This window comes from Siniperca chuatsi, linkage group LG12 (genome assembly GCF_020085105.1).
Source record: "Siniperca chuatsi isolate FFG_IHB_CAS linkage group LG12, ASM2008510v1, whole genome shotgun sequence".
Lineage (NCBI taxonomy): Eukaryota > Metazoa > Chordata > Actinopteri > Centrarchiformes > Sinipercidae > Siniperca > Siniperca chuatsi.
The window spans coordinates 29,842,627-29,870,386 of record NC_058053.1 but is presented as its reverse complement, the minus strand read 5'-3'; the positions used below and the strand labels follow the sequence as shown (position 1 = coordinate 29,870,386).

General features: G+C 46.2%; 1 protein-coding gene across 1 annotated transcript; it reads right to left on the bottom strand.

The window, feature by feature from the left end:
- Positions 1–323: 323 nt before the first annotated feature.
- Positions 324–27,760, bottom strand: epc2 (enhancer of polycomb homolog 2 (Drosophila)). The gene is made up of 15 exons (XM_044216565.1): positions 27,311–27,760; positions 25,860–26,019; positions 25,405–25,550; positions 22,828–23,034; positions 21,381–21,529; positions 20,763–20,892; positions 19,349–19,552; positions 19,174–19,257; positions 18,369–18,502; positions 14,323–14,648; positions 13,426–13,559; positions 10,929–11,088; positions 8,299–8,536; positions 3,319–3,466; positions 324–1,170 (listed from the first exon to the last, which is right to left on the bottom strand). The coding sequence occupies exons 1-14, from the start codon at positions 27,461–27,463 to the stop codon at positions 3,397–3,399; spliced, it is 2,295 nt and encodes a 764-aa protein (XP_044072500.1). The 5' UTR covers positions 27,464–27,760; the 3' UTR covers positions 324–1,170; positions 3,319–3,396.

The window sequence follows — 27,760 nt, the reverse complement described above, 5'->3', positions numbered from 1 at the left end:
AATGACTTTATTCTGCCTTTAATCTGTAATAATAAATAACGTGTTTGATTATATTTGTTGTATTAATCTGAACCTGCAGCGTAACGACAGGGATCAGATACGCAGGAGAACGTAAAGTACAAGTTCCTCCTAACTGTACGTAAACAGTACTTTAAATGTACCGAGCTACTTTCCAGCAGTCGAGCCGGTTGTTTTCGAAAAGATTAATAATCTGAAGAACAAAAAGTCTTTTTACTGTTTGGAATAATTTTCTTTTTGTTCCTAATTTCTTGTTTTTTTTTCTTCAAAACAAACCAAAAAGCAGAAAGTTTAGCAGCCGTCAGTCTGTGTCGATGCATTTTTATTTCTGAAACAGAGTGAACAGAGTGTGTGAACCAGCCGACACACACACACACACACACACACACACTGAAGGACAACGTAAATCCAACAGCAACAGAAAGCCGTCAGAGCTCAGTTCACACACGTCCGATCAGCGTCTGTCCGACTTCTCTCCTCCGACAAGTTTAAAAATATAAAAAACGTTCTGTTGCAGCTGCAGATCCACATCTTTTTACAGGATGCATATTTTTATTTTAATGTGGCTTTAAATGATCAGAAGGCCATGAAGAGATTCTTTAACATTTAAAAAAGATCAAATGAATCCTGATTCACACAAACAGACGTCACAAAAATAAATCTGAGAAATGAAATCACTTTTCCATCTCTGAGGGGAAAACGAGACAAGTTCTGATTTTTAAAGAAATACAAAATGTAAACATGAGCAATAAATAACCAATCAGAGCGAAGATACAGACTCATCATGGACCAATCAGAGCAAAGACACAGGACTTATATGAACCAATCAGAGTTGATTCTGCAGTCACATGATGACAATCTGCTTCAGAAACTAAACTGATGAAAAACAAACTTTTACATCAAAGACATTTACAAACTGTACAACAATAATAATAATAACATCCACACTCCGTGAAATGTTCTGATTCGGACACCATCTTCTTCTTCTTCTTCTGGAGGTCACGGCGTGTCACATTCACCGGTCAGACATGAGGAGGAGGAGCAGGTCACGATGGGAGGAGGAGGAGGGCACGATGGGGGGAGGAGGAGGGGCACGATGGGGGGAGGAGAGGAGCAGGGCACGATGGGAGGAAGAGGAGCAGGGCACGATGGGGGGAGGAGGAGCAGGGCACGATGGGGAGGAGAGGAGCAGGGCACGATGGGGGGAGGAGCAGGGCACGATGGGAGGAAGAGGAGCAGGGCACGATGGGGGGGAGGAGGAGCAGGGCACGATGGGGGAGGAGGAGCAGGGCACGATGGGGGGGGAGGAGGAGGGCACGATGGGGGAGGAGCAGGGCACGATGGGGGGAGGAGCAGGGCACGATGGGGGGAGGAGGAGCAGGGCACGATGGGGGGAGGAGGAGGAGGAGGGCACGATGGGGGAGGAGCAGGGCACGATGGGGGGGAGGAGGCAGGGCACGATGGGGAGGAGGAGGGCACGATGGGGGAGGAGGAGGGCACGATGGGGGGAGGAGGAGGGCACGATGGGGGGAGGAGGAGGGGCACGATGGGGGGGAGGAGGAGGGCACGATGGGGGGAGGAGGGAGGAGGGGGCACGATGGGGGGGAGGAGGAGGGCACGATGGGGGGAGGAGCAGGGCACGATGGGGGAGGAGGAGGGGGCACGATGGGGGAGGAGCAGGGCACGATGGGGGGAGGAGGAGCAGGGCACGATGGGGGGGAGGAGGAGGGCACGATGGGGGGAGGAGGAGGGCACGATGGGGGAGGAGGAGGGGGCACGATGGGGGGAGGAGGAGGGGGCACGATGGGGGGAGGAGGAGGGCACGATGGGGGAGGAGGAGGGGCACGATGGGGGAGGAGCAGGGGCACGATGGGGGGAGGAGGAGGAGGAGGGCACGATGGGGGAGGAGGAGGGCACGATGGGGGGGAGGAGCAGGGCACGATGGGGGAGGAGGAGGGCACGATGGGGAGGAGGAGCAGGGCACGATGGGGGGAGGAGGAGGGCACGATGGGGAGGAGGGCACGATGGGGGGGAGGAGGGGCACGATGGGGAGAGGAGCAGGGCACGATGGGGGGAGGAGGAGGGCACGATGGGGGGAGGAGCAGGGCACGATGGGGGGAGGAGGAGGGCACGATGGGGAGAGGAGGAGGGCACGATGGGGGGGAGGAGGAGGGCACGATGGGGGGAGGAGGAGGGGGAGGAGATGGGGATGGAGGAGGAGGGCACGATGGGGGAGGAGGAGGGCACGATGGGGGAGGAGGAGGGCACGACGGGGGGGGGAGGAGGGGAGGAGGAGGGCACGATGGGGGAGGAGGCAGGGCACGATGGGGAGGAGGAGGAGGCACGATGGGGAGGAGGAGCAGGGCACGATGGGGGAGGAGCAGGGCACGATGGGGGGGAGGAGCAGGGCACGATGGGGGGGGAGGAGGAGGAGGGGCACGATGGGGGGAGGCAGGGCACGATGGGGGAGGAGGAGGAGGGCACGATGGGGGAGGAGCAGGGCACGATGGGAGGAGGAGCAGGGCACGATGGGAGGAGGAGCAGGGCACGATGGGGGGAGGAGCAGGGCACGATGGGGGGGAGGAGGAGGAGGAGGGCACGATGGGGGGAGGAGGAGGGCACGATGGGAGGAGGAGGAGGAGGAGGAGGAGGAGGAGGAGCACACGATGGGGGGAGCAGGGCACGATGGGGGAGGAGCAGGGCACGATGGGGGGAGGAGGAGGCAGGGGAGGAGGAGCACGATGGGGGGGGAGGAGCAGGGGGCACGATGGGAGGAGGAGGAGGAGGGCACGATGGGGGGAGGAGGAGGGGGCACGATGGGGGGAGGAGGAGGGGCACGATGGGGGAGGAGCAGGGCACGATGGGGGAGGAGGAGCAGGGCACGATGGGGGGAGGAGGAGGGCACGATGGGGGGAGGAGGAGCAGGGCACGATGGGGGAGGAGCAGGGCACGATGGGGGAGGAGGAGCAGGGCACGATGGGGGGAGGAGGAGGAGCAGGGCACGATGGGGGGGAAGAGGAGCAGGGCACGATGGGGGGGAGGAGCAGGCACGATGGGGAAGAGGAGCAGGGCACGATGGGGGGAGAGGAGGAGGGCACGATGGGGGGAGAGGAGCAGGGCATGATGGGGGGAGGAGGAGCAGGGCACGATGGGGGGGGAGGAGGAGGGCACGATGGGGGGAGGAGGAGGGGGCACGATGGGGGAGGAGGAGGAGGGCACGATGGGGGGAGGAGGAGCAGGGCATGATGGGGGGAGGAGGAGCAGGGGACGATGGGGGAGGAGGAGGGGACGATGGGGGAGGAGGAGGAGCAGGGGACGATGGGAGGAAGAGGAGCAGGGCACGATGGGAGGAGGAGCAGGGGATGATGGGACAAGATGTTATGTGACCTCCATGGGCAGCGTGGTCTCTGATAGTCCATTCAGAAGTCTCTCCGGCTCGTGAGAATCTCTGTCAGGAAAAATAATGAACCATCAGTGATGACATCTGATAACCAGGTTACTACAGGAACCAGGTTACTGCAGGAACCAGGTTCCTACAGGTTACTACAGGAACCAGGTTACCACAGGTTACCACAGTAACCAGGTTCCTACAGGTTACTACAGGAACCAGGTTACTACAGGAACCAGGTTACTGCAGGAACCAGGTTACCACAGTAACCAGGTTCCTACAGGTTACCACAGTAACCAGGTTCCTACAGGTTACCACAGGAACCAGGTTCCTACAGGTTACTACAGGAACCAGGTTACCACAGTAACCAGGTTCCTACAGGTTACCACAGGAACCAGGTTACCACAGGTTACTACAGGAACCAGGTTCCTACAGGTTACCACAGGAACCAGGTTCCTACAGGTTACTACAGGAACCAGGTTACCACAGTAACCAGGTTCCTACAGGTTACCACAGGAACCAGGTTCCTACAGGTTACCACAGGAACCAGGTTACCACAGGAACCAGGTTACCACAGGTTACTACAGGAACCAGGTTCCTACAGGTTCCTACAGGAACCAGGTTCCTACAGGAACCAGGTTACTACAGGAACCAGGTTCCTACAGGTTACTACAGGAACCAGGTTACCGCAGGAACCAGGTTCCTACAGGTTACTGCAGGAACCAGGTTCCTACAGGTTACTACAGGAACCAGGTTACCGCAGGAACCAGGTTCCTACAGGTTACTACAGGAACCAGGTTACCGCAGGAACCAGGTTACCACAGGAACCAGGTTACCACAGGTTACCAGTAACCAGGTTCCTACAGGTTACTGCAGGAACCAGGTTACCACAGGAACCAGGTTACCACAGGAACCAGGTTCCTACAGGTTTCTATGTCAGACGATAGCCGATGGGTTCCGAGATTGATGGCCTGTCCCAAACATGGACAGGTCTACTGGCAGCAGAGTGGCTTATCTTACAAATTAAGAGCAAAATATAATATTAGACAAATACGAAGAAGTCAAACACATAATCCATCTGAAAGCTACACAGCTGCAGCTGCCACATGCAGGAAGGACAGCTGGAAAAAAAAATCAGACTGTGTGAATGTGTAAATTAATAGGTTTATAATATCACTGCCCCATCATTATGACTATAATTACATTTATAATAAAGTTTATTTGTATAGCACTTATCAAAACCAGCGTTACAAAGTGCTTTACACATAAAACACAACAATAAACTACACAGTGAACAAACAGGCAGGCACTGGGAATAAAAGAGGAATAAAAATATGGACAATTAAAAACATAACTAAAACCCCAAGGATAAAATGTAAAGACAACGTCTGAATTAAAACTTAAAACAGAGCAGTGTAAGACTGAAGTGCAGCGTCAAGAATAAAGTATAATGTAACTCAGTACTTAAATCTAAAGATTGTAAGAAAAAATATAAGAAGGTAGGAAGATTTGTGCATCCCATTAAATGAATGTGTTGCTTAGACGTATTCTTATGACAGCTCTGAGCTGTAACCCGAGCGGTGTGAAACGGACCTGGGAGCAAATAAAAGATAAACATACAATTCAAAGCGGTGAGTAGACTCACTTTATATCTTATAAGTACAACAAGTACAAGGCTTTCGTGCTCCAATCAGTCTGTTGTAGGAGGATATCTGTATACAACAGCACGATGCTCAGGTTCTCATCATCTCATCAGCCACAGCACGTAGGCATCAGAGAACCTGTAGCTAAGTAACGCACGGCAACGCTGTCTGTAAGCACACAACTCTGGGAATCTACTGTGTACCTGTCATGTAAAACATTGTCAGGGAAAGTAAAGGGCTTTGCTGGTCTCTGAACACTCGCCCTCCTAAGAGACCCTCTCACGATCCGCGCACCAAGCTCCACGGGATATCTCATTAGGGCCGGGGCGATGCATCGTCGTAATAGACATCATCGATTACGGAAATACGTGGATTTGCATATCGTGCATTGGCGCGTCGTAGAGAGAGTCTCCCGTTTATGTAGGTGTACTTACGCAGTAGTTTTTGATATTTATTTTGGGTAAATTGTTATATTAAGAGTAATAAAACAATTATCTTTAGAATAATTGATAAATTAATCGATTAAAAAAAATCGTTAGGTACAGCCCTACTCATGGATTTATTATTACAACTTAGGTCTTATTAATACATGAATGTTTCTGCTACCAAGGCAATGTACCCTGGTAAGAAGTGAAGCGCCTCGCTAACCTCAAATCCTGCTTTGTCGTACAGTCCGCAGGTGTGTAAGCAGCTGTTTCTCTGAACAGAGGCCTGTACTACGAAGTAGTAGAGTGTTGGCAGGTGTGGACTACTGCTGGAACCATTTCCCCCCAAATACTCTTCGATTTTTAATTTGTTTTCCAGTCCAGAAAAACGAAAGTGACCCTGGATCATTTTTGAACCACAACTGAGCAACTGGGCTCTGAATATTTTGGGAAGCCGTTTTTCTTTTTTGGCCCTCTGCAGTCTCCTCAGCGGTCACACTGAACAGGTTTAAACTGTGATTGTCAGTCCACAGTATGTTCAGCTGCTGTTCTGTGATCCGGTTCCAGCAGTGCTAACCTGGACTCACCTGCTGTTTCTACTGTGAAGTTTTAAGAATAGCTTTGCTAAAGCAGCACGCCTGTTGAAGGCATTATTGTGCTTTGACACTGAAACCTGTTCCTGTTTAAATCTGCACAGATTTTAACGCTCAGTTTCTTTCGAATGACTGCTGATTTCTTATACTCGTATTTAACTGTTGCTCAGAGGATCTTTGTCTCTTTCTGCCCTTTCAGTCATCAGTCTGGTTGAACCATTGTAGTTTTTTCTTCTCCATGTACAAAACATTACCTTTTCAAACCCTTTTCAAAAGAGGACTTTCTACAACCTAAAAGCATAACAGACCATTCAAAAATAGTATTCCTCTCAGCCATCTCACTGTACCGAATCAAGTTTTTGTGGCAGGCGTCGCCAAACTTTTGAACGGTAGTGTATATGGTGAATAAAAGAGGACCAAGAATGGACCCTTGTGGTACACCTATTCTAACGTTACGGGGACTGAAGCGTTGAAGACTACTGCCTGAATTCTACCTGAGAGATAGTCATAAAACCATTTAATCGACTGTTCATCTACTCCAATTGAACATAGTTTTTCCAATAAAATACCATAATCGACTGAATGCTTTAGATAGATCTATGATCAACACCTGTGCCAAAAAGTGATCATCTCCCAAAAACTGATTAAATATCTTTAAAGCAAATGGCAAACAGGTAAAAGGACAGGACTGATTGATTATAATCTAGGGTACAGAGCAGGTAAAATAATGCAGAGTCATAAGGATAATTGCAAGAGAGATCATTTCTTTATTCTATATATAACACATCCATAAATCACATTAATTAGGCCTACACATCTCTAAAAATATAGTCCTAAACAAGCATATTAGACATACCAAACACATATAAAGAAACAAGACTATAGTATTGCCTATAATTACGTAAATGTCATGCCTGATTTGCTATAAACTACAAACACTTCCTTGACCACAATTGTCATTATTCGGTTAAAAGAAACGTTAAGGTATGACAAAGACATACCTTTGCTATTACCACGGACATAAAGGTATGCGTATTTGCACATTATGAAAGTTTAATCCAGATAAAAGTAGCTGCAGACGTATAAAAACTGGGCGATCACTTTTTGCTTTCCCTGATGATTTGTATATGAGAAATGTAGATTCTCGTCGAAGGGACCGACTTATCTGTGTCAGCCACAAGAGACCGATTGAAGCACTAAAGCCTTGTACTTGTTGTACTTATAAGATATGAAAGATAAGATACTCACCGCTTTGAATTATGTTTTTATATTTATTTTGTGTTTGTTCCCAGGTCCGTTTCACACCGCTCGGGTTACAGCTCAAAGAATGAGGCTAAAATTGTCATAAGAATACGTCGAAGCAACACATTAATTTAATGGAATACACAAATGTATTTATAGTCAGATCTACTTGTGGCCTGACGGGGCAGTGATACTATAAGCCTTTTCACTTACACATTCACACAGCTGCCGATTTTTTACCTGCTGTCCTTCCTGCATGTGGCAGCTGCAACTTAGCTTTTAGCTGGATTATGTGTTTAACTTCTTCGTATTTCTCTAATATTATAGTTTCATCTTCGTTTGTAAAATATGCCGCTCTCCTGCCAGTAGACCTGTCCATGTTTGCAATTGGTCATAGGTGTATTGTAGGTGGGGTTTACCTGGGCAGGTGTATGGTAGGTGGGGTTTACCTGGACAGATGTATTGTAGGTGGGGTTTACCTGGACAGGTGTATGGTAGGTGGGGTTTACCTGGGCAGGTGTATGGTAGGTGGGGTTTACCTGGACAGGTGTATTGTAGGTGGGGTTTACCTGGGCAGGTGTATGGTAGGTGGGGTTTACCTGGACAGGTGTATTGTAGGTGGGGTTTACCTGGGCAGGTGTATGGTAGGTGGGGTTTACCTGGACAGGTGTATTGTAGGTGGGGTTTACCTGGGCAGGTGTATGGTAGGTGGGGTTTACCTGGACAGATGTATTGTAGGTGGGGTTTACCTGGACAGGTGTATGGTAGGTGGGGTTTACCTGGACAGGTGTATTGTAGGTGGGGTTTACCTGGGCAGGTGTATGGTAGGTGGGGTTTACCTGGACAGGTGTATGGTAGGTGGGGTTTACCTGGACAGGTGTATTGTAGGTGGGGTTTACCTGGACAGGTGTATTGTAGGTGGGGTTTACCTGGACAGGTGTATGGTAGGTGGGGTTTACCTGGACAGGTGTATTGTAGGTGGGGTTTACCTGGCTGTGGAGACTTTGGGCACTCGGTCAAGGCTGGCGGCGACGGTGGCGAGCTTTAAGGCAGACGTTGGGGGGGCTGAGGGTCGAGCAGTGTGGGGATGGGCGGGAGACACGGCTCCAGCCTGGCTCCTCTGGTTGGGGAGGGACTGAGGGGAGGATGAGGAAGAGAGTGACCCCCGAGCTGAAAGCCCCGGCCTGCTGAGCGACGAGGAGGAAGAGTACGGAGGCCTGGAGGGACCTGAGGAGGAGGAGTTTAACATTATAAAACATGCAATACAAGCACATTGTAAATCCATTTTTTGTGTGTGAAATGTGCTATATAATTAAAGTTTTATTATTATTATCTGAAGGTCATCTGACAATCTCAGATACATGGATTACAGTTGTGATATTTTAGGAAAAAGATCTGTATGTTGTGAGAATGAAGACCCAATTTTAGTAGGAAAAAGGTCTTTAAATAACTAAAATGAGTATTTTCTTGAGAAAATGCATGTGATTGCTGCCACATCATAACTGGCCACGTGATTGCGCTGTTGGTAACATGTTTTAATATGTTGAGCACATGCGCCGGGGGAATTTATGCACCAAGTATAATTTCTATAGCATGTGTAGTATTTGAGATTGATGAATTAATGCACACTCCCATAGACGGTCATTCAAAAAAGATAACATATCTTAAGTAGATACATAAATATATCCAAAAGCTAAATAAAAGAAACGTACGAAAGAAACAAAATGGCCGAACGGGAGAACAATCACACTATTGTTGAAACAAACACATTTGTATAATTTAATGACTTAATCCAATAAAATTACAACTTCAATAACTAATAATTATTAGTATCTCATTTTGACATTTTCTCATGGAATTAAAACTTAATCTTACAAATGTATTACTTACAAATTAACACCTTTTTCTTAAATCTGCAAATCTCAGATTATCTCAATATCTTTCTATTGATCTCTCTAATAAGTTTACCTGTATACCTCATACCTGTATGTCAGCGCTCATCTACACAAATTCAATAAATTACTTATTATAATTACTTAAATATACCATATCTGTACCATGTACAGAATATTACCAGACACTATTGCTGTATAATGATATAAAGTATGAAGCTAGTTTTTAGATTTAGTTCAGATTTTTGTTATTTTTATTTTTAATTTCTTATCTACCTCTTTAATTCTACATATTCAGTTTTTGTGTCGTTATATGTGACTTGGCTGCTGTAACACTGATACTTCCCAGTGGGTTAAAACAAAGAGTTTCCCTTCGGAGATCAATAAAGTCTTTCTGATTCTGATTAATATGGTCCTCAAAACGACAGACCACCGGCACTCGCAGATACAAATCTTCTTGTTCTTATTGTGGGCAAGAAACGAACGCGCTTCAGCCAGAAGCCGTCGTCAGAGTAATCAAAGCAGCGGAAATGGCTGTTAAATAAACAGGTGGGTTCAAACATCACTCAGCAAAGAGAACATGTGACTGCATGACAGGATCCATCAGTGAACGAACCGCCCAGGAGCCACCTCTCTTAAGGAGGTGTGACCACAAACATCAGAAACAACAATGACTCACATGCTGAAAGGTAATGAATATATGAGACTGAATGCCCAAGCCCAGAAACATACAGCAAGCAAACATACAGAGCTATGCAATCCAGACTAGTAAATGAAGATGGACACACCACACAAACAACACAGCAAAAATCTTTATAGTATACATACATTCACAAACTGCACAACCTCCGTCGAGGAAAACCAGCAACAGGGTTAGGTAAGCTTAAATCTGTCCAAAATGTACTAATGAATGCTCAATTATACATAGAGGGCTCAAAGTACCCCGAGGATAGAAACATCTCTGAAACAGCATTAGTCTATAACATATATAAGAAGCTAATTTAAGAGCTACATGGCTCCGTTAGCTCTAATAGTTTGAATTTGTTTTAGAGAGCATAGAAAAACGTCAGGACTAAATACATCCGCAAAATACAGATAATCTAATAAAGCAAGGACAAATAGCACAGAAAAATGTTTTTTAAATGTTTGATGATTTAATTAAGAGCTAAATGACCCTGTAAGTGGTTTGAGCCCTTACAAGAGTATATAGAAAAATATATAATAGAAAAATGTAAAGACAAAATATCTATACACAAATATTGTCGGGATAAATAATATTTTGTAGAAGGAAACTAATTAAAAGCTCTGTCCCCTATGTTGAATCCTTACAAGAGAGCCCAGTACTAACACATGATCTCTTTGCTGAACCCACCTGTTAAATATATATATATATATATATATATATATATATATATATATATATATATATATATATATATATATATATATATATATATATATATATATATATATACACACACACACACACACACACACACACACACACACACACACGACGGCTTCTGGCTGAAGCGCGTTAGTTTTTGCCCACAATAAGAACAAGAAGATTTGTTTCTGCGAAAGTGCCGGTGGTCTGTCGTTTTGATCCTCGCTACCCGATACAGTGTGTAAGATTTGAAGCTGTGCGCGCTGCCGTGTTTCACTGTGAAGTTCTGGTCAGCAGCATCAGTTAACCCTGTGAGGCTCAGGCAGGTGAGGGAGCTCACCTGAAGGATGGAGGACTCCGTTGACACTGGTCTTGTAGGGTTTGTTCTCATTGCTGATGTGACCACGAGGTGGAGGAGGCGCGCTGATCACAGCCGAGGCTGCAAACTGAGCACTGGCCGAGTCCAGAGTCTTCGAACTGGACTCACCGGACCTGGTGGACTACAGACCAGACCAGAAGAGACCAGGACAGACCAGGAGGTTGTTACTCAGGGAACCAGACAGCACAGGCAAAAAGCAACCAATCCAAACATACCATAGACCAGACAGATTCATAAACACACTGCAGAGCAAATGTTGGGCTGTGATTGGCTTGCTGCATCGGAACAAATCTGTTAAACTGAGTTTATTATCTCTAAATATCAACAATATTAATATATAAACATGTTTTTATAACAGAGGAACGATAAGACAAGATAATTAAAGTTCTGACAAAGCTCTAGCGTTGAGAAAATTAAGACTTAAGAAGTCACAAAACAGTGGACTGAACGTGTCGTACCGGTAGAATCCTAAAAACACGTCGAATCTGCTCAATGTGCGTTCATGTTCATGTGCTGTAAGACACAAACTTAAAACACGTGTTGTGCAGTGCATGTTCTATGTTTCTGTATTATGTGCATCATTTTGTTATGCGTCTGTGTAAAGCAGTGTTGTTACACATTAACTCGACTCGCCGGAGTCCAGTTTTTTACGCGCTTCAGCACTCGCTGGCCCCGCTCTGAGAGTTTGCGTGGTCTGTCGTTGCTCCAAGGCACTTCCACTAATAGCACTTAAAGTTGACGGGGCGGATCTAGTAGGGCAGAAATGTCATGAACTGACTTGTGGCAAAGGTGGCATCCTGTGAATGTGCCATGTTTAAAGTCACTGAGCTCTTTACAGCCCAGTCTAAATGTTTGTCCAGATTTCTTAACTATATGCTGGATTATGCATCGGTTAGCAAAGGGTGTGGCTGAAACACCTGAACTCAATAATTAGTAGGGGTGTCCACTGACTTTTGGCCATATAACATATATGTTACCTGTGTTCTGTGCAGTGCTGCGTGTCTGTATAAAGCAGTGTTGTTATATATCACTGGAATATACAGACGGGTGACAAATTAAAGGAAAAACTAAAGAGTCTTAGTAAGGTGTTGGTAGGCTTGGCCGGTATCAAGGTATACCAGGGTTTTTAGAAATCCCGAAGGTATGATTTTAAATACCGTCAAAAAACACAGACGCTCCTCTTTCTGGTGGATCGATCATATTGGCTCTTAGATCGTTTATTAGTTTATCATAGCAGCTCAGCTTTCACGTTGTTTTTTGTTTGTTTTTATACCGTATACCCGGTGAAATGTCAGGAAGCTATGAAAAAACAGATACTGCACAGGCCTTGGTGTTGGGCCACCATGTGCCACCAGAACAGCTTCAGTGCCCCTTGTCATTGATTCTCCAAGTCTCTGAACTCTACTGGAGGGATGAACGCCGTCTTCCGAAAGATATTCCCTCATTTAGTGTTTGGATGATGGCGGTGGAGAGCGCTGTCTAACACGTCGTCCAAAAGCTCCCACAGGTGTTCAGCTGGGTTGAGATCTGGTGACTGCGAAGGCCGTACCATGATTCACAGAATGTTTTTATCCTGATCAAACCCTTCAGCGAGTCCTCGTGCCCTATGGATGGGGGCACTGTCATCCCGGAACAGACCCCTCCAATCAGGATAGAGATGTGTCACCATAGCATAAAGGTGATCACTCAGAACAACTGTGTATTGATTTGCAGTGACCCTTCCCTCTAAGGGGACATGTGGACCCAAAGCATGCCCCCACAGCATAACAGAGCCCCCGGATCCCCTCACTGTAGGGGTCCAGCATCCAGGCCTGTACCGTTCTGTCGGTGTACGCCACACATGCACTCGCCCGGGATGACTCATGTGACCAGATCGCTTTTTTCCACATCTCTGTAGACCAGTGCGGATGGTTTCTGCTGAACTCTCAGATGTGCCTTCATCTTTGTAATGAGGGTTTCTGCACTGCAGCCCTGCTGTAACATCCCTCTGAGACTGTCGACGGACTGTTCGTGCTGAAAGTCGGATCGTCCTGCACTGACATTCTCAGTCACCTGAGGAAGAGTTGCTCTTCTGTTTTTCCTTACATTTCGCACTAATGCACGAGCATCATGCTCATCGCCGACCCTGTTCACTGGTGTCTTTCCCATCCATCTAAATGCAGATGTCCCTTTAGTCACTGTTCCTATGGAAACAGCCAGTTGAGCAGTCTTTGTGAATGAACGTCAGTTATCTTTTCCTCTTGCCATCTTGATACAAGATCAGCATCAGCTGGGCCTACTCAGCATTTTTATACCTGCCACAGCGCACGATTGGATGTTAATTGCTTAATTGTACCATGCAGTGCACCTGTGTGGAAGCATCTGCATTCGTTATGTTTCTCCACTCATTTATTCAGGTTTTTCCTTTGTCATCCGCCTGTGTGTGTGTGTGTGTGTGTGTGTGTGTGTGTGTGTTTACCTGTGTTCGGTGCAGCGCCGCATGTCTGTACAAAGCAGTGTTGTTCTGTTGTTGCAGCTGTTCCAGCTGTTGTTTCTGCATCTGGACCAGCTGCTGCTGATGACTGTGGTACTGCTCCTCCGTGATGCCCCCAGCTGGCACAGAGACGCATGTTAGCACACACACATACCTCACACGTTTACATTTAGCTCGCTGTCCACACGGGGGAGCTGTTCAGTTACTGTCAGATTACACCTGCTGACCTGCTCCACCTACAGGACAGCAGAGGAACAGCAGCAGACTGAACTGGACTGTAACCATAGGTCAGATGTATTAAAGAAAAAACATCAGTAATAATGTTGAGTATTTCTAAAAATGAAAAATATCTAATAGATAAGAACAAGCAGGAAGCATGATATGACAAAATAAAATACAAAGTCAGTATTTACTCTGAACTGGCGCCTTGGTGTTGACTTGGAAAATTCTGATTCAGGTACAGTCTTGGGGCCTTGTTAGGCCCTTTTCAGACCTGCACACCTTTACCTTAATCTAACAGTGAACACGTCGGTCTCAGAATGACTTTTACAAAAAGCCAAGCCAACACAAGTCTGAACTGAATGTTTTCAGATGAACATAAAGGCTGCAGCAACACAAGCTTAAACATGCAGAGAGAAATAAAATGCATGTTTTGTTCAATGAAGATCACAGTAATACATTTCATCAGTTTAAGCTGTCGAGATTCTACCGCTGTTAAGACGTTAGAAAACAGCACAGTTCTCTAGTAAACGATGGAAGTGAGAAAACGTACGAGCGGCTGCACTGTGAGAAGTGGTGGCGAGCGTCTCTCGAGCTCACGATCCGTCAGTGCTGCAGCCTGAGAGAGAACAGAAAACTTCCAGGACCAGCCTGAAAACTCACCTGATCCACAGTTGTTGTCGTCAGGCGACAGACAACAGGTGAGTCTGTTGTCCTCCACAGAGGACCCTGTGGTCCTTCTGCCCCCCTCCCTCTGGCCCTGGACCAGTCTGGGTCTGAAGCAGAACCTCCTCAGAGTCTGGATGTTATTCAGGATTTCAGTTAGGGAGGGGGCGGTGGTTCCTGAGGTCAGGGGGGGTTTCAGTTCTGTTGTTACTGGATCACTGAGGAGGCAGGTACTGGTCCTGGTCCTGCAGACTGGATGTGTTAAAGAGTCCAGCTGCTTCAATATTGGATCCAGACCTGAGGAGGCTCGGTCAAGGATGATCCTGATCAGAGAGACAAAAGGCTTCAGCGTTAATAAGCCTACATTTAAACCCAGTATTATATATTATTCATATTCGCCGTGTCGTTGGAAACTCCACATAATGAACTGTTCCTGTCGTCAAATGTCTTTTTTGTATGTTCAGCTGACCTGCTGCGCTGAATAAAAGACTCTGGTTAGAAGTGTACTGACTGAACAGCCTCTCCATTTGTCCTGTGGCTGTACCCGGTTACAGGAAATGGCCCAGGAAATTCTAAGAAAATTACAGACCAGTAAAGTAAAGTGGTGCTGGTTCGTCCTCTGAGGAGCAGGAAAAGTTTTAGGCAGGATGCCGTTACGTTCGGATATAGTTGGGCCTGATCTCAATTTTATATTTAGATATGAGATGTAAGACCATATTTTCTGTCCAAGACACTTATTCAGTTAAACTATTGTAATCAGGGCCAACGCAGGCAGGTTGAGGGCCGTAATTTATACCTCCTATTGGTACCTGCTCATTAATAATAATAACAATAATAACAATAATAATAATAGGTGACTTTGGAGGCATAAATTAGTCTGTTGATCATTAAGTGAACATACAATCTTAAATATCTGGTTTCAGCAACAATGCTACGGGAGAGCCCTGCCAGTAAGGGCTCTGTTACTGCGGTGTGAGAGCTGGGGGAGATGGAGATGGAGATGGAGATGGACAGCGTGGTGAGGAAACAGGGGAAAGTATTATGGAGTGAATGAGTTGAGTGACTAACCCAATGCAAGGTTTATTAGAAAGAGTAATATCAGTAATACACGCGAGCTAGAAACAATCTTGTTCCACACACTCTTCGTTATTAGGCTACTATCAATTCTTTAAGTTATTGTCTTTTATATCGACGTCATGGCACAATTAAAAGGAACTGGAGGTCAAGCATTGACCGAGTGGCGCCCATCATCACTCGGAGGTCAGAGCAGCAGATGATGAAGTGGCGGCCGTTAAAGTAACTTCAGTGGTGGCAGGGAGGGACAGCGGAGTAGCACAGAACTACGCGATAAAGACGGCTTTGTGGCTAGCACTTAGCATGTGGAACGGGACAGCGATGATCCCAATCGAGGCTATACTTATCGCTTATCTCGGTATTTCCAGAGACGGCCTCAGCCACAGTTCAAACTTCTTGTCCTCCAACCATTTGTCTGAACACTTGCATTCCCCATTAGCTAGGTAGTTTTAACACCCGGGCGTAAAGGGACCTTTGTGTAACGTTATCAAGCAGCAGTAAGTCAGCGAGCGCGCTAACGGTGGCCCTTTTCAGATGATGTCAAATCTAGAAGGATTCCATAAATAAACTACACACAATCGCAATATACAAAGACTAAATTCACGCAAACTTTAGCATACAACCTCTGGACAAATATACAGTACATACTGAAAATAAGCTAAAAAATTTAATACCATGGAAACGGCATTTAAGACTTTAAGAGCCTTAATTGTAGCTAAATTGATTTATCAACTTTTAATACTTTTTAAGACGCTGCGGACACCCTGGGCAGTGTGGTCAGAGTACTTATGTGGTGGGGCAGATGAGCTAGTGCAGTCACTAGTGTGCAGGCTGTAGAGGAAGGGCTGAGGACGCAGCCTTGTGGGGCTCCGGTGTTGTTGGTGACGGTTGGAGATGTTGCTATGCTGACCCTTACAGTCTGTGGTCTGTCACTGAGGGAGTTGTGTATCTACTGGATGACAAGTGGGGTGACGCTGAGGTGCTGAAGCTTCTTTATCATCTGATGCCGCTGGATCGTGTTGAATGCAGAACTGAGGAGGATTCTGTTGTTCAGCGATTCTAGGTGTTGCAGCAGGGGGTGGAGGAGACACGCCACAGCGTCCTCAGTTCCCCTCTTGGCCTTGTAGGTGAACTGATGGCGGTCCAGCTGTAGACTGACAGCTGGCACGATGGTGTTCAGCACCAGCTTTTTCGGGCATTTCATAATTATTGAGGTATGTGCAACTGGCCTACAGCGATTGAGCTCTGAGGGGTGGATGTCTTTGGCACCGGTATGATAGTGGATGTTTTCCAGAGGGTGGGGACTGCTGCGGTCCTGTAAGATTCACAGAAGAGCGAGCACCCTGGAGCAGGCCTTCCCTTGCCTGGTTCGCAGCAGCTCAGCTGTCGCCATACGTCCTCCTGTGTGAAGGGTTAAGCCTGGTTTATGCTTGACGCAGTGTCCCCGGCTCAAGGGTCCGCGGGCCAAAAATGACGTCATTGAGCCATCGGGCCGCAAGCTGTCACGGAGCTTGGTCGTACACCAGCGCCGAAGCTGGCCTAGCAAGCACCACACTGGCAAAAGATAAGTCAGTTTTGTAAAAAAGTGTGGAAAAGTATGAGGGATCGCCATGTTGGATAATGGATTCTTCCGGTAACTCATTTGCTTATTCACAGGGTATTTTGTTTGTTCGGAGAATACTGCAACAAACAGTGCGCTGAGCATAAACGCCTCTGTGCATGCTCGCAGCTCTGCAGAGGCCCGCGCCGCGGTGTCTCGTATGATTATAAACAAAGCTTTAGGGTGAGGTGATTCTGGGACAGGTAGAGCTCTGAGCAGCTCTTCAAACTCAATAGGACAGTTAAGGGTGTCAAAATGGGCAGAGAAAGTGTTCAGGTCTTTAGCAAAAGTGACAGGGTCAGTTATTGTAGAGAGGGTGGGTCTTGGGTCACACCCAGTGAGGGTCTTTACGTTTTGAAATGCTTGTCTGGTGTTCATGTTGCTAAATTCCTGTTCAAGTTTATCTTTGTATCTAGGTTTAGTTTTAGTGATGTAATTTTTAACTATGCAGCTAATGCATTTGAGGGAAACCCAGCCTTTGCATTTAAATGCTTTTTGTTTTTCCCTTAACCTGTATTTGATATGGGGGGACATCCAGTGTTTGTAGTCTGTGATGACAGAGACCTTCTCGTTTAGATCCTCGTCAAAAATATCCCAGTCTGAAGGCTAGTGCTCCCTGTAGTTGTGCAGTTGCATCCTACGGCCACTGGCTGGCGCTGTGGGTCTGCGGCTTGTGATGTTTCAGTTCCTATATCATGGAAACAGGAGAGCAACATTGTGATCGGCGAAACCAAGTGCAGGGTGAGCTTTGGCGATATATGCGTCCGTCATGTTACCATAGCATAAGTCCAGGGTGTTTTCCCTCCTAGTCGAAGTGTCGACATACTGATGAAATGGCGGCTAAACACTGTTCCTTAGTGTTCCTTACTTTACTCCAGAGAGACCTTACATTTGACGGGATGATGGAGGGAAGAGGAGGTCTAACAGATTCTCTTCTCAGCCTGTTGCAGCGCCCTCCTACTCCACCTCTTTTCCTCAGTCGGACATCCAACGGGAGGCCAGCGGCTGGTTTAGTGTTGCAAATGGAAGAAGACTAGAGCAGCTCTTCCCGGCTGTAGGTGAGCGCGGTGTTGCCGAGGACGTCCGGCCGTAGTGTCGGCCAAACTGCCGCTAATAATCCACAGTCACAAAATGACCCAGATCCCCTTGTGTAGGTCGATCATCTTAACTTGCCGGCAGTGACTGACAATCGCAGACCATAGTAGTTGAGAAACACAATAATAGACAAGAACACAACTCGACAGGACGATACGGTGACTTGGAGGCAGCGTAGTCGCATCAGAGCATGTGCCGACAGATGATCCAGAGAGATTAATGAAGACTTAAGTGTGATGGGGTGCTAGAGGTATCAGTAGATCAGTTAGTTTACCTGCCCCCTCGTCCTATCCTGCGGCGGCTCAGTCCCATCCAGTGAGGAGGCAGAGTGAGTTCGGTCAGAGAGTGACGAAGACACTGAGGGAGGAGCTCTGGACGATCGATTCTACCTGTCTGCTCCGTACGAGGCTGCAGAAACAAACACAAAGAACAGAAACACTGTTTAATTATTATTGTTTGTTCCGCCTTGAAGTGTCCAACTGTAATAACAATAAACTCTGTGGTTAAAGTAAAGCAAACTATCTTTCATACATCAACTGTTAAACTACTTTTTGTTTAGAGGTGATTCAGTTCATAGAAATAGTATCAACAGTATTTGTGTGTGGCGGGCACAAAACACAACATAAGAGATCATATATATATATATATATATATATATATATATATATATATATATATATATATATATATGTTCACTGTGAAGCTGGTGGGACAAATTAGCCTGGCAGGTACAGTAGCCACAGTCCAGGTAGTTAATGGGAAACACTGCAGACAGCTATTTAAACAACTGAATATAACGCAACATGTACGGAAATATATGAATGAATGTTAATACCTGTAACTTCAGGGTTAACATACTGTATAAAACTGTAATCTGGTTTTTCTACTCATCTGTATCCTTCCTGTCTGTCCTGCCGTACTGATAAATTATCATAAATAATAATAAAGTTTGATTTAAGATAAATGTAGTGTAATACATGTTGCGTTCACCGCACTCAGCGACTGCGGCCCTGGGACTACGTGTACATGTTGTTTATAAACCAGCTGCCTCAGTTTAAAATGAAAGAGGAGAAACTCACAGAGAGATATTGACATCCAGCTTTCCTCCTGAAGACAAAAACTCCATCAGGAGTATTTTCTTCATCAGGTGAAGACGGAGGAGACTGAAGAGACATGAAAACACAAAGAATCAAAGACATCAGTTCACAGTATTTTTCAGTATAATGATGACGATCAGACAGATGTGGAGCTGACCGGCGGTGGAGGTGGACTGTCCTCTTCTCCGGAGCTGTGGAAGTCGTACTGTTTGATGTCGGCCTTGTTGACGGTGAAGGGGCCGGGAGGTCGCCCGGGACGTCTCTGTGGAGGATACAATCTGTCCCGTCTGATGTTCTTCTTCTTCGGTCTGATCGGGTCGAAGGGAAGCTCGTCTCTGACGGAGACCTGCTTCTTCTGCATCTGAAACACGAACGCTGATAATGAACCGAGAGAAATCCTGAACGCATCAGCTGTGCGGAGCGATGAGGAGGCTGGAGCCTTCCTCACATGAACACATGAAGCTAACAGAAACGTCTCCACATGTTTCCATCGTCTGAGCTTTTAGTGACGTCGTCTCGCTGCGTCCTCTTCTTCTGCGCCGCTTTAACGGCAGCGGCTGGAGGATCGGCTCCACCAGCTGTTCACCTCCATCAGCCAATGAGCAGCAGCGGGCGGAGACGAGCAGCGAGTCACGTTTTCTTTTCACCATTTTATGGAAATTCAGTTATGAACAGGATTAGAAATGACTTAGATCTAAAGCAGCAACAGCAAAGTCACTATATAAACCGTATTATCATCATCAACCGGTAAACCCACTTTGTACTTATTTTAATTTTATACTTATACCCACCTGGTACTTCATTTATTTTCTAGCGTATTATATTTTTTGCTTAGTACTTCTTCTCCTGTGTGACTGACAGGGAGCTGCTGTAACAAAAGAGTTTCCCCTCGGGGATCAATAAAGTATTTCTGATTCTGATATAAACTCAATAATATCTCCCTGGAAACTAATCTAAAATCTAAATCAAATAAATAATATTTGTGATAAAAAAGTTTAAAACAAATGCAGTCACAGTCCTACTGTTGACGTGGATTCACCTGGCAGGTAAAGCTTGTAGAGCGAGCAGAGTGGCCACAGTCTGACTAATTTTAAGAAATGTAAACAGTTAATTAATAAACAGTTAAGCAACAAACAGTCAGCTTTCATTTCAGCTTGTTCACAGGAGAGGAACGCCACCATACGGTTTCTGTTGTACAGAGTTCATCATCAAACTAATGAACGCTTGTTGATCAGGTGGTTTGATAATTTACTCTGATCGGTTTTATTGCACTTTACTGTAACGAACACAGTTGTTGTTAACTTGAATAAAACATTATCTTTCTGCTGCAGCCTCTTCAGATAAAGCCTGACTGGTGAAAATGAACAGATTACCTCTGAACTGAAATGATTTGTGATCGACTTGGAACTCCAGGTGGATCGGGATCGACGGGTTGGTGAAATTAATTATTTAGTTTGACAGCAGAGAAACAGGAAAATAAACTATATTCAGCTTCACATGTCGTGTTTGTCTGAAGTTTACCTTCAGTGTTTCTGTTTCCACAGACAGACAGATGTATAGAAAGTCAGTACCTTGATCCTGATGTCAGTTTTGTGTCTGTTGCCGTTGTTCAGAGTAACTGCAGTGCTGTACGTTGGTTTCTCCACCAGAGGGAGCGACACCTCTCTGAGAGTGTCTCCACTGAAGTCTCCCATCTGATACCTGAACACAGAAACATCAACACACACTACTGATAACCGCCTGTAACAAGTGGAAACTGTTCACAACTGTAGTGCCTCCTGCTGGTTACAGGACAGAGCACGTTAACCCCTCCTCAGCCTCACTGAACTGACTTCACCCTCATTTCTCATCAGTTTTAAAGGGTCATTTCACTGATTTCCACACGAAGTTCAGTTTTTGCTTTCACAAGCAGGACAGGTAAATAAAAAATAAAATAAGGTCTCTTAACAGGCATAAATCACTTCACAGCCAGACTTGTAAGACCTTCATATTCATATGCCTCCTCTTTTAATGTCCCTTCACTGGCTGCCAGCTGGCTTTATTTTGATTTTCAGATGTTCTGTTCTTAGTACTTTATCTAGATTGTTTACCGTTTTCACTTAATTATTTGATTGCCTTATGCCTGCTCTTTGTAAAGCACTGTGGATTAAGTGCTCTATAAATAAACTAGAGTGTATGAACCTCCTCACCTCCTCTCCACCACCTCCAGGGTGAGGTGCAGCAGCTCTCTCTTGGACTTTTCTCTCCTCTTGATCATCTCCAGGATGGTGACGGTCCGGCTGAACTCTCTCCTCAGTCTCAGCATCTTCTCGTACGACGCCTCGTCGTTCTTACGGTTCTGAAATACAGAAACTTCAGTTGTTCAGAAACTCTCAGGGCCCTCTCACACTGACCTCGTTTGGTCTGGACTTTATGACTTTTCAGTTTGATCTGAACCAAAATTACAGGCGTGAAACCTCCCCAGCAGGGCTCGAGACTAACGGCGTCCCGTCGTCCCGGAGACGATAGACAATGTGTTCGGGACGAACAGAGATCCTCCCCGTGATGCCTCTGGGACGAAAGGGATTTCTGTATGTATGCATGTATGTATAACTGCCGCTTAGCAAATGACAAATGGCGCGTCTTCTCATGCTGTTACTATAGTTACTGTCACTGGCTAACTACTCAGCGCGAGACCGGCCCATCTAACCCCTGAGTCACAAAGGGCTGGCAGGACCTCGCAAATATGTTGCGCTGGTTACAGATCGAGACATCACTTGATTGAAACAGTATAGCCGGCTGCTTGCTGCTAGCTAGCTAACTTTAGCCAGGCGCCACCCTGGCTGTGTGTGAGTATATTATTTTTCCCTGCTATGCTACATTGTGAACAACAAATGCGTGTTGAAATCAGCAGGAGGAGAGCTAGTTAGCTGTTAGCAGCCAGTGGGCAGCAGAGTCCTGCGGTGTGTTAATGTATCCAACATTTACTGACTAATCTCAGAGCTGGGATGTGACATAAAGCCTGACGTTCAGACGACCAAGTTAACCTATAAAACTTTATTTTTCTTCAAGGAGTGGCTTTGTGGCTTCCTCTTATTTGGCGAGAGACAGTCTGAAAACAGGCGTCTCACACCAAAAACAATATTAAAATGAGAAAATGTATTTGTTTTTTCTCTTAATCCACTCACAGGTAAGGCCACCGATTTCTCCAAATTAACCTCATATACTGAATTACTTAATTGCGTCAGTGAGTGAAGTCAGTGAAATGCTGGGATTGTAAAGGAAGACGAGCATATCGTCTGCATACGGAGAGATTCTGCCCACGACTCCGTCTGCCACTAACATTTCCCTCTGTATAGAGCAGAAACAATTAGATAATTCAACGATTAGTCAATTGACAGAAAATTACAGATAATCAATTTGTTGTTTGAGTAATTTTTTTAAGCAAAAATTCTCTGGTGTCAGTTTCTGCAGTGAGTCAGTTTTTTTATTTTAAATTGAATATTATTTGAAGACGTTGCTTTGTGCTCCGGAAAATTGTAATGATGTTACTACAGTTTTCTGATACTGTATAATGAAAAACGTTTATTTATGAATCAAGAAGATAATCAGCAGGTTAAAACAAAACCCGCATTGCAGACCGAGAGGAGGACTCACCTTCCTGGTCTGCATCTTCTCTGTTCTCCGTCTGAAGGCCACGTAGGCGTCGTTGTTGGTGGATCCATCTCTTTTCTCCTGTTTGATGTGAGGAATCAGCGACGGACCACGACAGTTCTTCCTCTTCCTCACCCAGTAATCATACACCGACTTCAGCAGGTAGTCATCCTCGTTCAGCAGCAGCTTCGCCTCGGACAGAGAGACCAGCTAAGGACAGAACCAGAACCACAGAAACAAGCTGAAAACAAGATAGCAGGAGGCTAGGGCTGACACTTTTTCAAAAAGTCAAGTTCAAATGAATTCAAACAACCTGTACAGCGTAATGTGTGAGTCTAAGATACAGTGAGCGGCACATGAACATGTGTTCAGTGATCCGTCACTCCGTCCATCCGTCAGCGGCAGATTGTTTCACCCTTCAATAAAGTACAGTACAGTCTTTATATTTTCATACAGCTGTGTGTGTGTGTGTATAGAGTCAGCAGTCAGACGAGGTCGTACAGGTGACGTCGCTCCTCTGGTTTCCGGTCGCACAGGTGACGTCGCTCCGCTGGTTTCTTGTCGTACATGTGACGTCGCTCCTCTGGTTTCTTGTGGTACAGGTGACGTCGCTCCTCTGGTTTCTTGTGGTACAGGTGACGTCGCTCCTCTGGTTTCTTGTGGTACAGGTGACGTCGCTCCTCTGGTTTCTTGTGGTACAGGTGACGTCGCTCCTCTGGTTTCTTGTGGTACAGGTGACGCCGCTCCTCTGGTTTCTTGTGGTACAGGTGACGCCGCTCCTCTGGTTTCTTGTGGTACAGGTGACGTCGCTCCTCTGGTTTCTTGTGGTACAGGTGGCGTCGCTCCTCTGGTTTCTTGTGGTACAGGTGACGTCGCTCCTCTGGTTTCTTGTGGTACAGGTGGCGTCGCTCCGCTGGTTTCTTGTCGTTACATGTGGCGTCGCTCCTCTGGTTTCTTGTGGTACAGGTGACGTCGCTCCTCTGGTTTCTTGTGGTACAGGTGACGTCGCTCCGCTGGTTTCTTGTCGTACATGTGACGTCGCTCCTCTGGTTTCTTGTGGTACAGGTGACGTCGCTCCTCTGGTTTCTTGTGGTACAGGTGACGTCGCTCCTCTGGTTTCTTGTGGTACAGGTGACGTTGCTCCGCTGGTTTCTGGAGCCTCACTTGTGCTGCAGCAGCAGCTGAGTCCTCAGGTGTGTTGTGGTTGTGGAGTAACAGCTGCTTTTTACAAAGTCACAAACAGTCTGATGTTTGTTGGTCATTTAGAACCAAAATACTTCGTCACTCTGCTTCTCAGATGCTTCGGTGTCCGGATTATCTGATCGGCTCGGCTTTGCTCGCTACTGTCCTCCATTGATTAGTTTAGTTTACTGATCGGTCAATAGGTTACGATGATCGTGAATTTTAAGAGCGCCTTCTGCTGGACCACAAGGCAAACTACTTCAAATGCTCTGCTGAGCTTATAGACTGTAAAGTTTTAATTCAGACAGGTCATTACAGCTCGAATAGATTATTGATTATTGGGGGGGGGGTTTAGACCAGTCGTTCCAAATTTTATGGTAAGCCACAAGGTTCAGCCGGCGAACACATGACGACAAGTGGTCGCACTAATGCACACACGACTTTACATGTATACGCTTAAGACGCGTTAACATGTGACATAATCTCGTGTTAACGTGTTCAAATCAGTTAACAGGTTTATTTGTAAAGTCTTAACATGTTTTGAGCTGGAAAAAAAACCTCTTTCTCTGAAGTGTTTACACACACTGAACCCGGTGGCTTGCCATACAGTCTGGACCCTCAAGATAAGAAAGAAAACAAACCTGTCACAAAATTTTGTTTCTTTTTTCTGATCTTCTAATTTCTATTTTTTGCTTTTTTCTTCTCAAATGCTAAACATTTTCAGCCTGTCAGACCGGTTAAAGATCATCCACATGAACCAACATGAGAAGACAAACATCCCCGTCTGGTTGAACTGATCACAACTCATGTTGAGACCAGAACCCGTGGTGAGGAGTCACAGGACACCGAGACCAGAACCCGTGGTGAGGAGTCACAGGTAGACTGTACTTCACTTTCAGCTGTCACCACTCGAAAAGGTTAAGAGCCACAGCTACAGACAGAACAGTGTGTGTGTTCAGTCTCTAGTAGAGCTGAAACCATTAGTCGATTAATCAATAAGTCGATCAACAGAAAAACAGTCAGCCACAAATTTTAATAATCAATTAATTGTTTTAGTCATTTTTCAAGCAAAAATATGAAAAAACTGCCAAATATCCTCTAGTTCCAGACTCTCAAGTATCTGATTTTCTGCTTTTCTCTGTTTTATTTCACAGAAAACTGAAGACGTCACCTCGAACTCTGAGCAACAGCATTTGGCATTTTTTCATTCTTTTCTGACATTTTACTAGACTAGCGATTAATCGATTAATTGAAGAAAAAGAAATTAGATGCAGATTAAATCGATAATGAAAATAATCATTAGTTACAGCCCTCGTCTCCAGAGTTAGCTGGTGTGTGTTCAGTGTTACCTGGTCTAACAGGTATGTGTACAGACAGACTTCAGGATCCAGTTTGTACCTGGTGTGTGCTGGCCTTCTCCAGTCGGTCCACCATGGTCTCAAACTGCAGAGGTTTGATCTCCATCTTTCTGTTCAGTCTGTTGAGCAGCGTCTCGTCCTCTGAGTCCATGTCGTAGTCTGGCTGTTCCAGGTCCAGACCCAGAGCTGCAGAACCACAAACAGAACATACATACTGGCAACTGCTGATTCTGACCCACATTTCTTTTTAACACATCAGGACAGTTTAAGATGGAAGCACACAGATATACGGTTATATACTGACACTGATATACATTTTAGATCTATTTTCTCAATACTCTGTGTCCCTGACACCACGTCCCTGAACACCGACCAGTCAAATATTCAGTAATAACTGGTGACTCAGAGTGGACTTGTATAATCCTGATCCAGGTACAGTCCCTGCAGTGACAGCTGGCGTATTACAGAGGTAGACCAGTATGAAGGAGTACTCACGCTGTATGTGGATCAGCTGTTTGGGAACTTTGACCTCTCCTTTGTACAGACGGTCGTAGTAGGTGGTGTTACTCTCTGCTTCAGGTACGGGGATCACCATGTTCTCCTTCTTCTCCCTGAACACCTGCTGGGCTGAGATCGCCCTCTGCAGGTGGTGCTCCTGAAACACACACACACACATACACTACACATAACCTGAACACTCTGTGGTCCTGTTCAGACCCAGAACCTGGATCCGTCTGTAATTTAAGACCAGTTGACTCTGAGTCACGTTATGTTTCTGTGGATCAGATATATTAAAATGTAAATGAAGCACTGAAGGCAGATTGAAACCACCCCTGGAGGAAGTCTGAGACTCATTCTAGCCAGATGTTGAATAGGTGTAAAAGACACATCTGTAATCTTTCCTCCTCCCACAGTCTAACTACATCAGTAAGTCTGTGGAAACATCCAGAAGCGAATCATCTCCATCAAACGTCTACCGATGCAGCGTCACAAGCTGTTCGTTCTGTCACTCGCACGTCCATCAGACCGTATATACAGTCAATAACATGACAAAATCCCCGTACAGTCAGGACATCACACGATACACAAGTGCAATAATGCGTATTACATACGTCCTGTACGGGCTGCGTTTCCTTTTTAGGACAATATGTGTTTTCTAAGTGCAAATGGTTGGCGGATGGTGGGCGTTTTTCTGTGCCATGCGTCTGTAAATACAGCCCGACTGGGGGAGAACGAGGGGCTGTAACTTTACAATGTAAACGTCCTGCCTGTACACCGCAGAGCCGCAAAAAACTAAACATTTTATATGCTAACTGTATGTTCCCAGCAGCCACTGCACAGGGTGGCTGGTTTATTTTCGAGGGTTCACAGAAGCTCTCTGGGCCTGCAAACCTCCTCTGGGAAAGAGTTTCCCTACAGGGATCAATAAAGTACTTCTGATATTTCTGATGCGTCTGTAAACACAGCAGAGCGCTGTCATCCAGTCTAAAGTCTCTCTTCAGTTGTTTGGAGTCTGTAGCTTCTTAATCCTGCCAGCAGGACTAGTCTGATAACTTACACGGTGTCACATTACAGTCAGCAGACCAGTGCTTCCGCTAAGTCGCTAACTGTAGCGGAAAGACACACTGGAGTTAATGTAGCAGTGATTAGCTACCAGCTAGCCCGGCTAGCAGGGATACGGAACGCTTTGCGTCGTCCGTTGCCATGAGAACTACGTAAAAACTTTAACGTCACAGCCGCAGAAAGCGCTCACACCGACTTTGGCGCTACGTAACAGCGCACACAGTACGTAATGAGTACGTAAACTGCGTACATTCATGTGTCCGCCCCGCTCGTCGTACACAGCGTACGGACAGAACTGTACGTAACCACGTCCTGAATCCCGCCGTAGCACCGAGCTAACGCTATCCCCGACAGACAGACTTTAAATTTAAACATGTCCGTACCAGCTCTTCTTCTTTCTCCATCCCGGTCGGCATCTGCGGGACGGCCCGGTTAATGGACACGCAGTCGGTCAGGTCAGGAAGGTCTTTGTTGCGGTAAACCGGGAGCGGTTTGGCGGCGTCTAGCGCTCGCGCCCGGAACGAGAGTTTACTCATTGTTTGCGCCAAATAAGCGACAATCCGAGAGAACCGTGAATCCCGCCACAAACCCGCACCAATACCGACGTAAATCAGCTCCGGACGCGACTGTGTCCGCCGCAGTAGAGTTCATTGGTGTCTGTTGCTCCGGTAACAGGCGGTAGGACTCATCAGTGTGCGGGTTTAACGGGACGTAGGAGCCGTTTCTCCGGGCTGCTCTGCTCCCTGCGCCGTGGAAAACATGGCGGACATGTCCACACCAGCGGCGGAGCAATCCCATCAGCCACCGCGGCACAACTTAAAAAAAAAAAACAC

What these genes read in the sequence shown, in the direction of transcription:
- epc2 (XM_044216565.1), bottom strand. Translation starts at nt 27,463, where the DNA reads ATGAGTAAACTCTCGTTCCGGGCGCGAGCGCTAGACGCCGCCAAACCG. An exon ending in AGAAGATGCAGACCAGGAAG is followed by an intron (nt 21,530 to 22,827) that starts GTGAGTCCTCCT and finishes TCTGTATTTCAG; the next exon opens with AACCGTAAGAACGACGAGGC. An exon ending in CGGCGCTGCACCGAACACAG is followed by an intron (nt 11,089 to 13,425) that starts GTAAACACACAC and finishes TCTGGTCTGTAG; the next exon opens with TCCACCAGGTCCGGTGAGTC.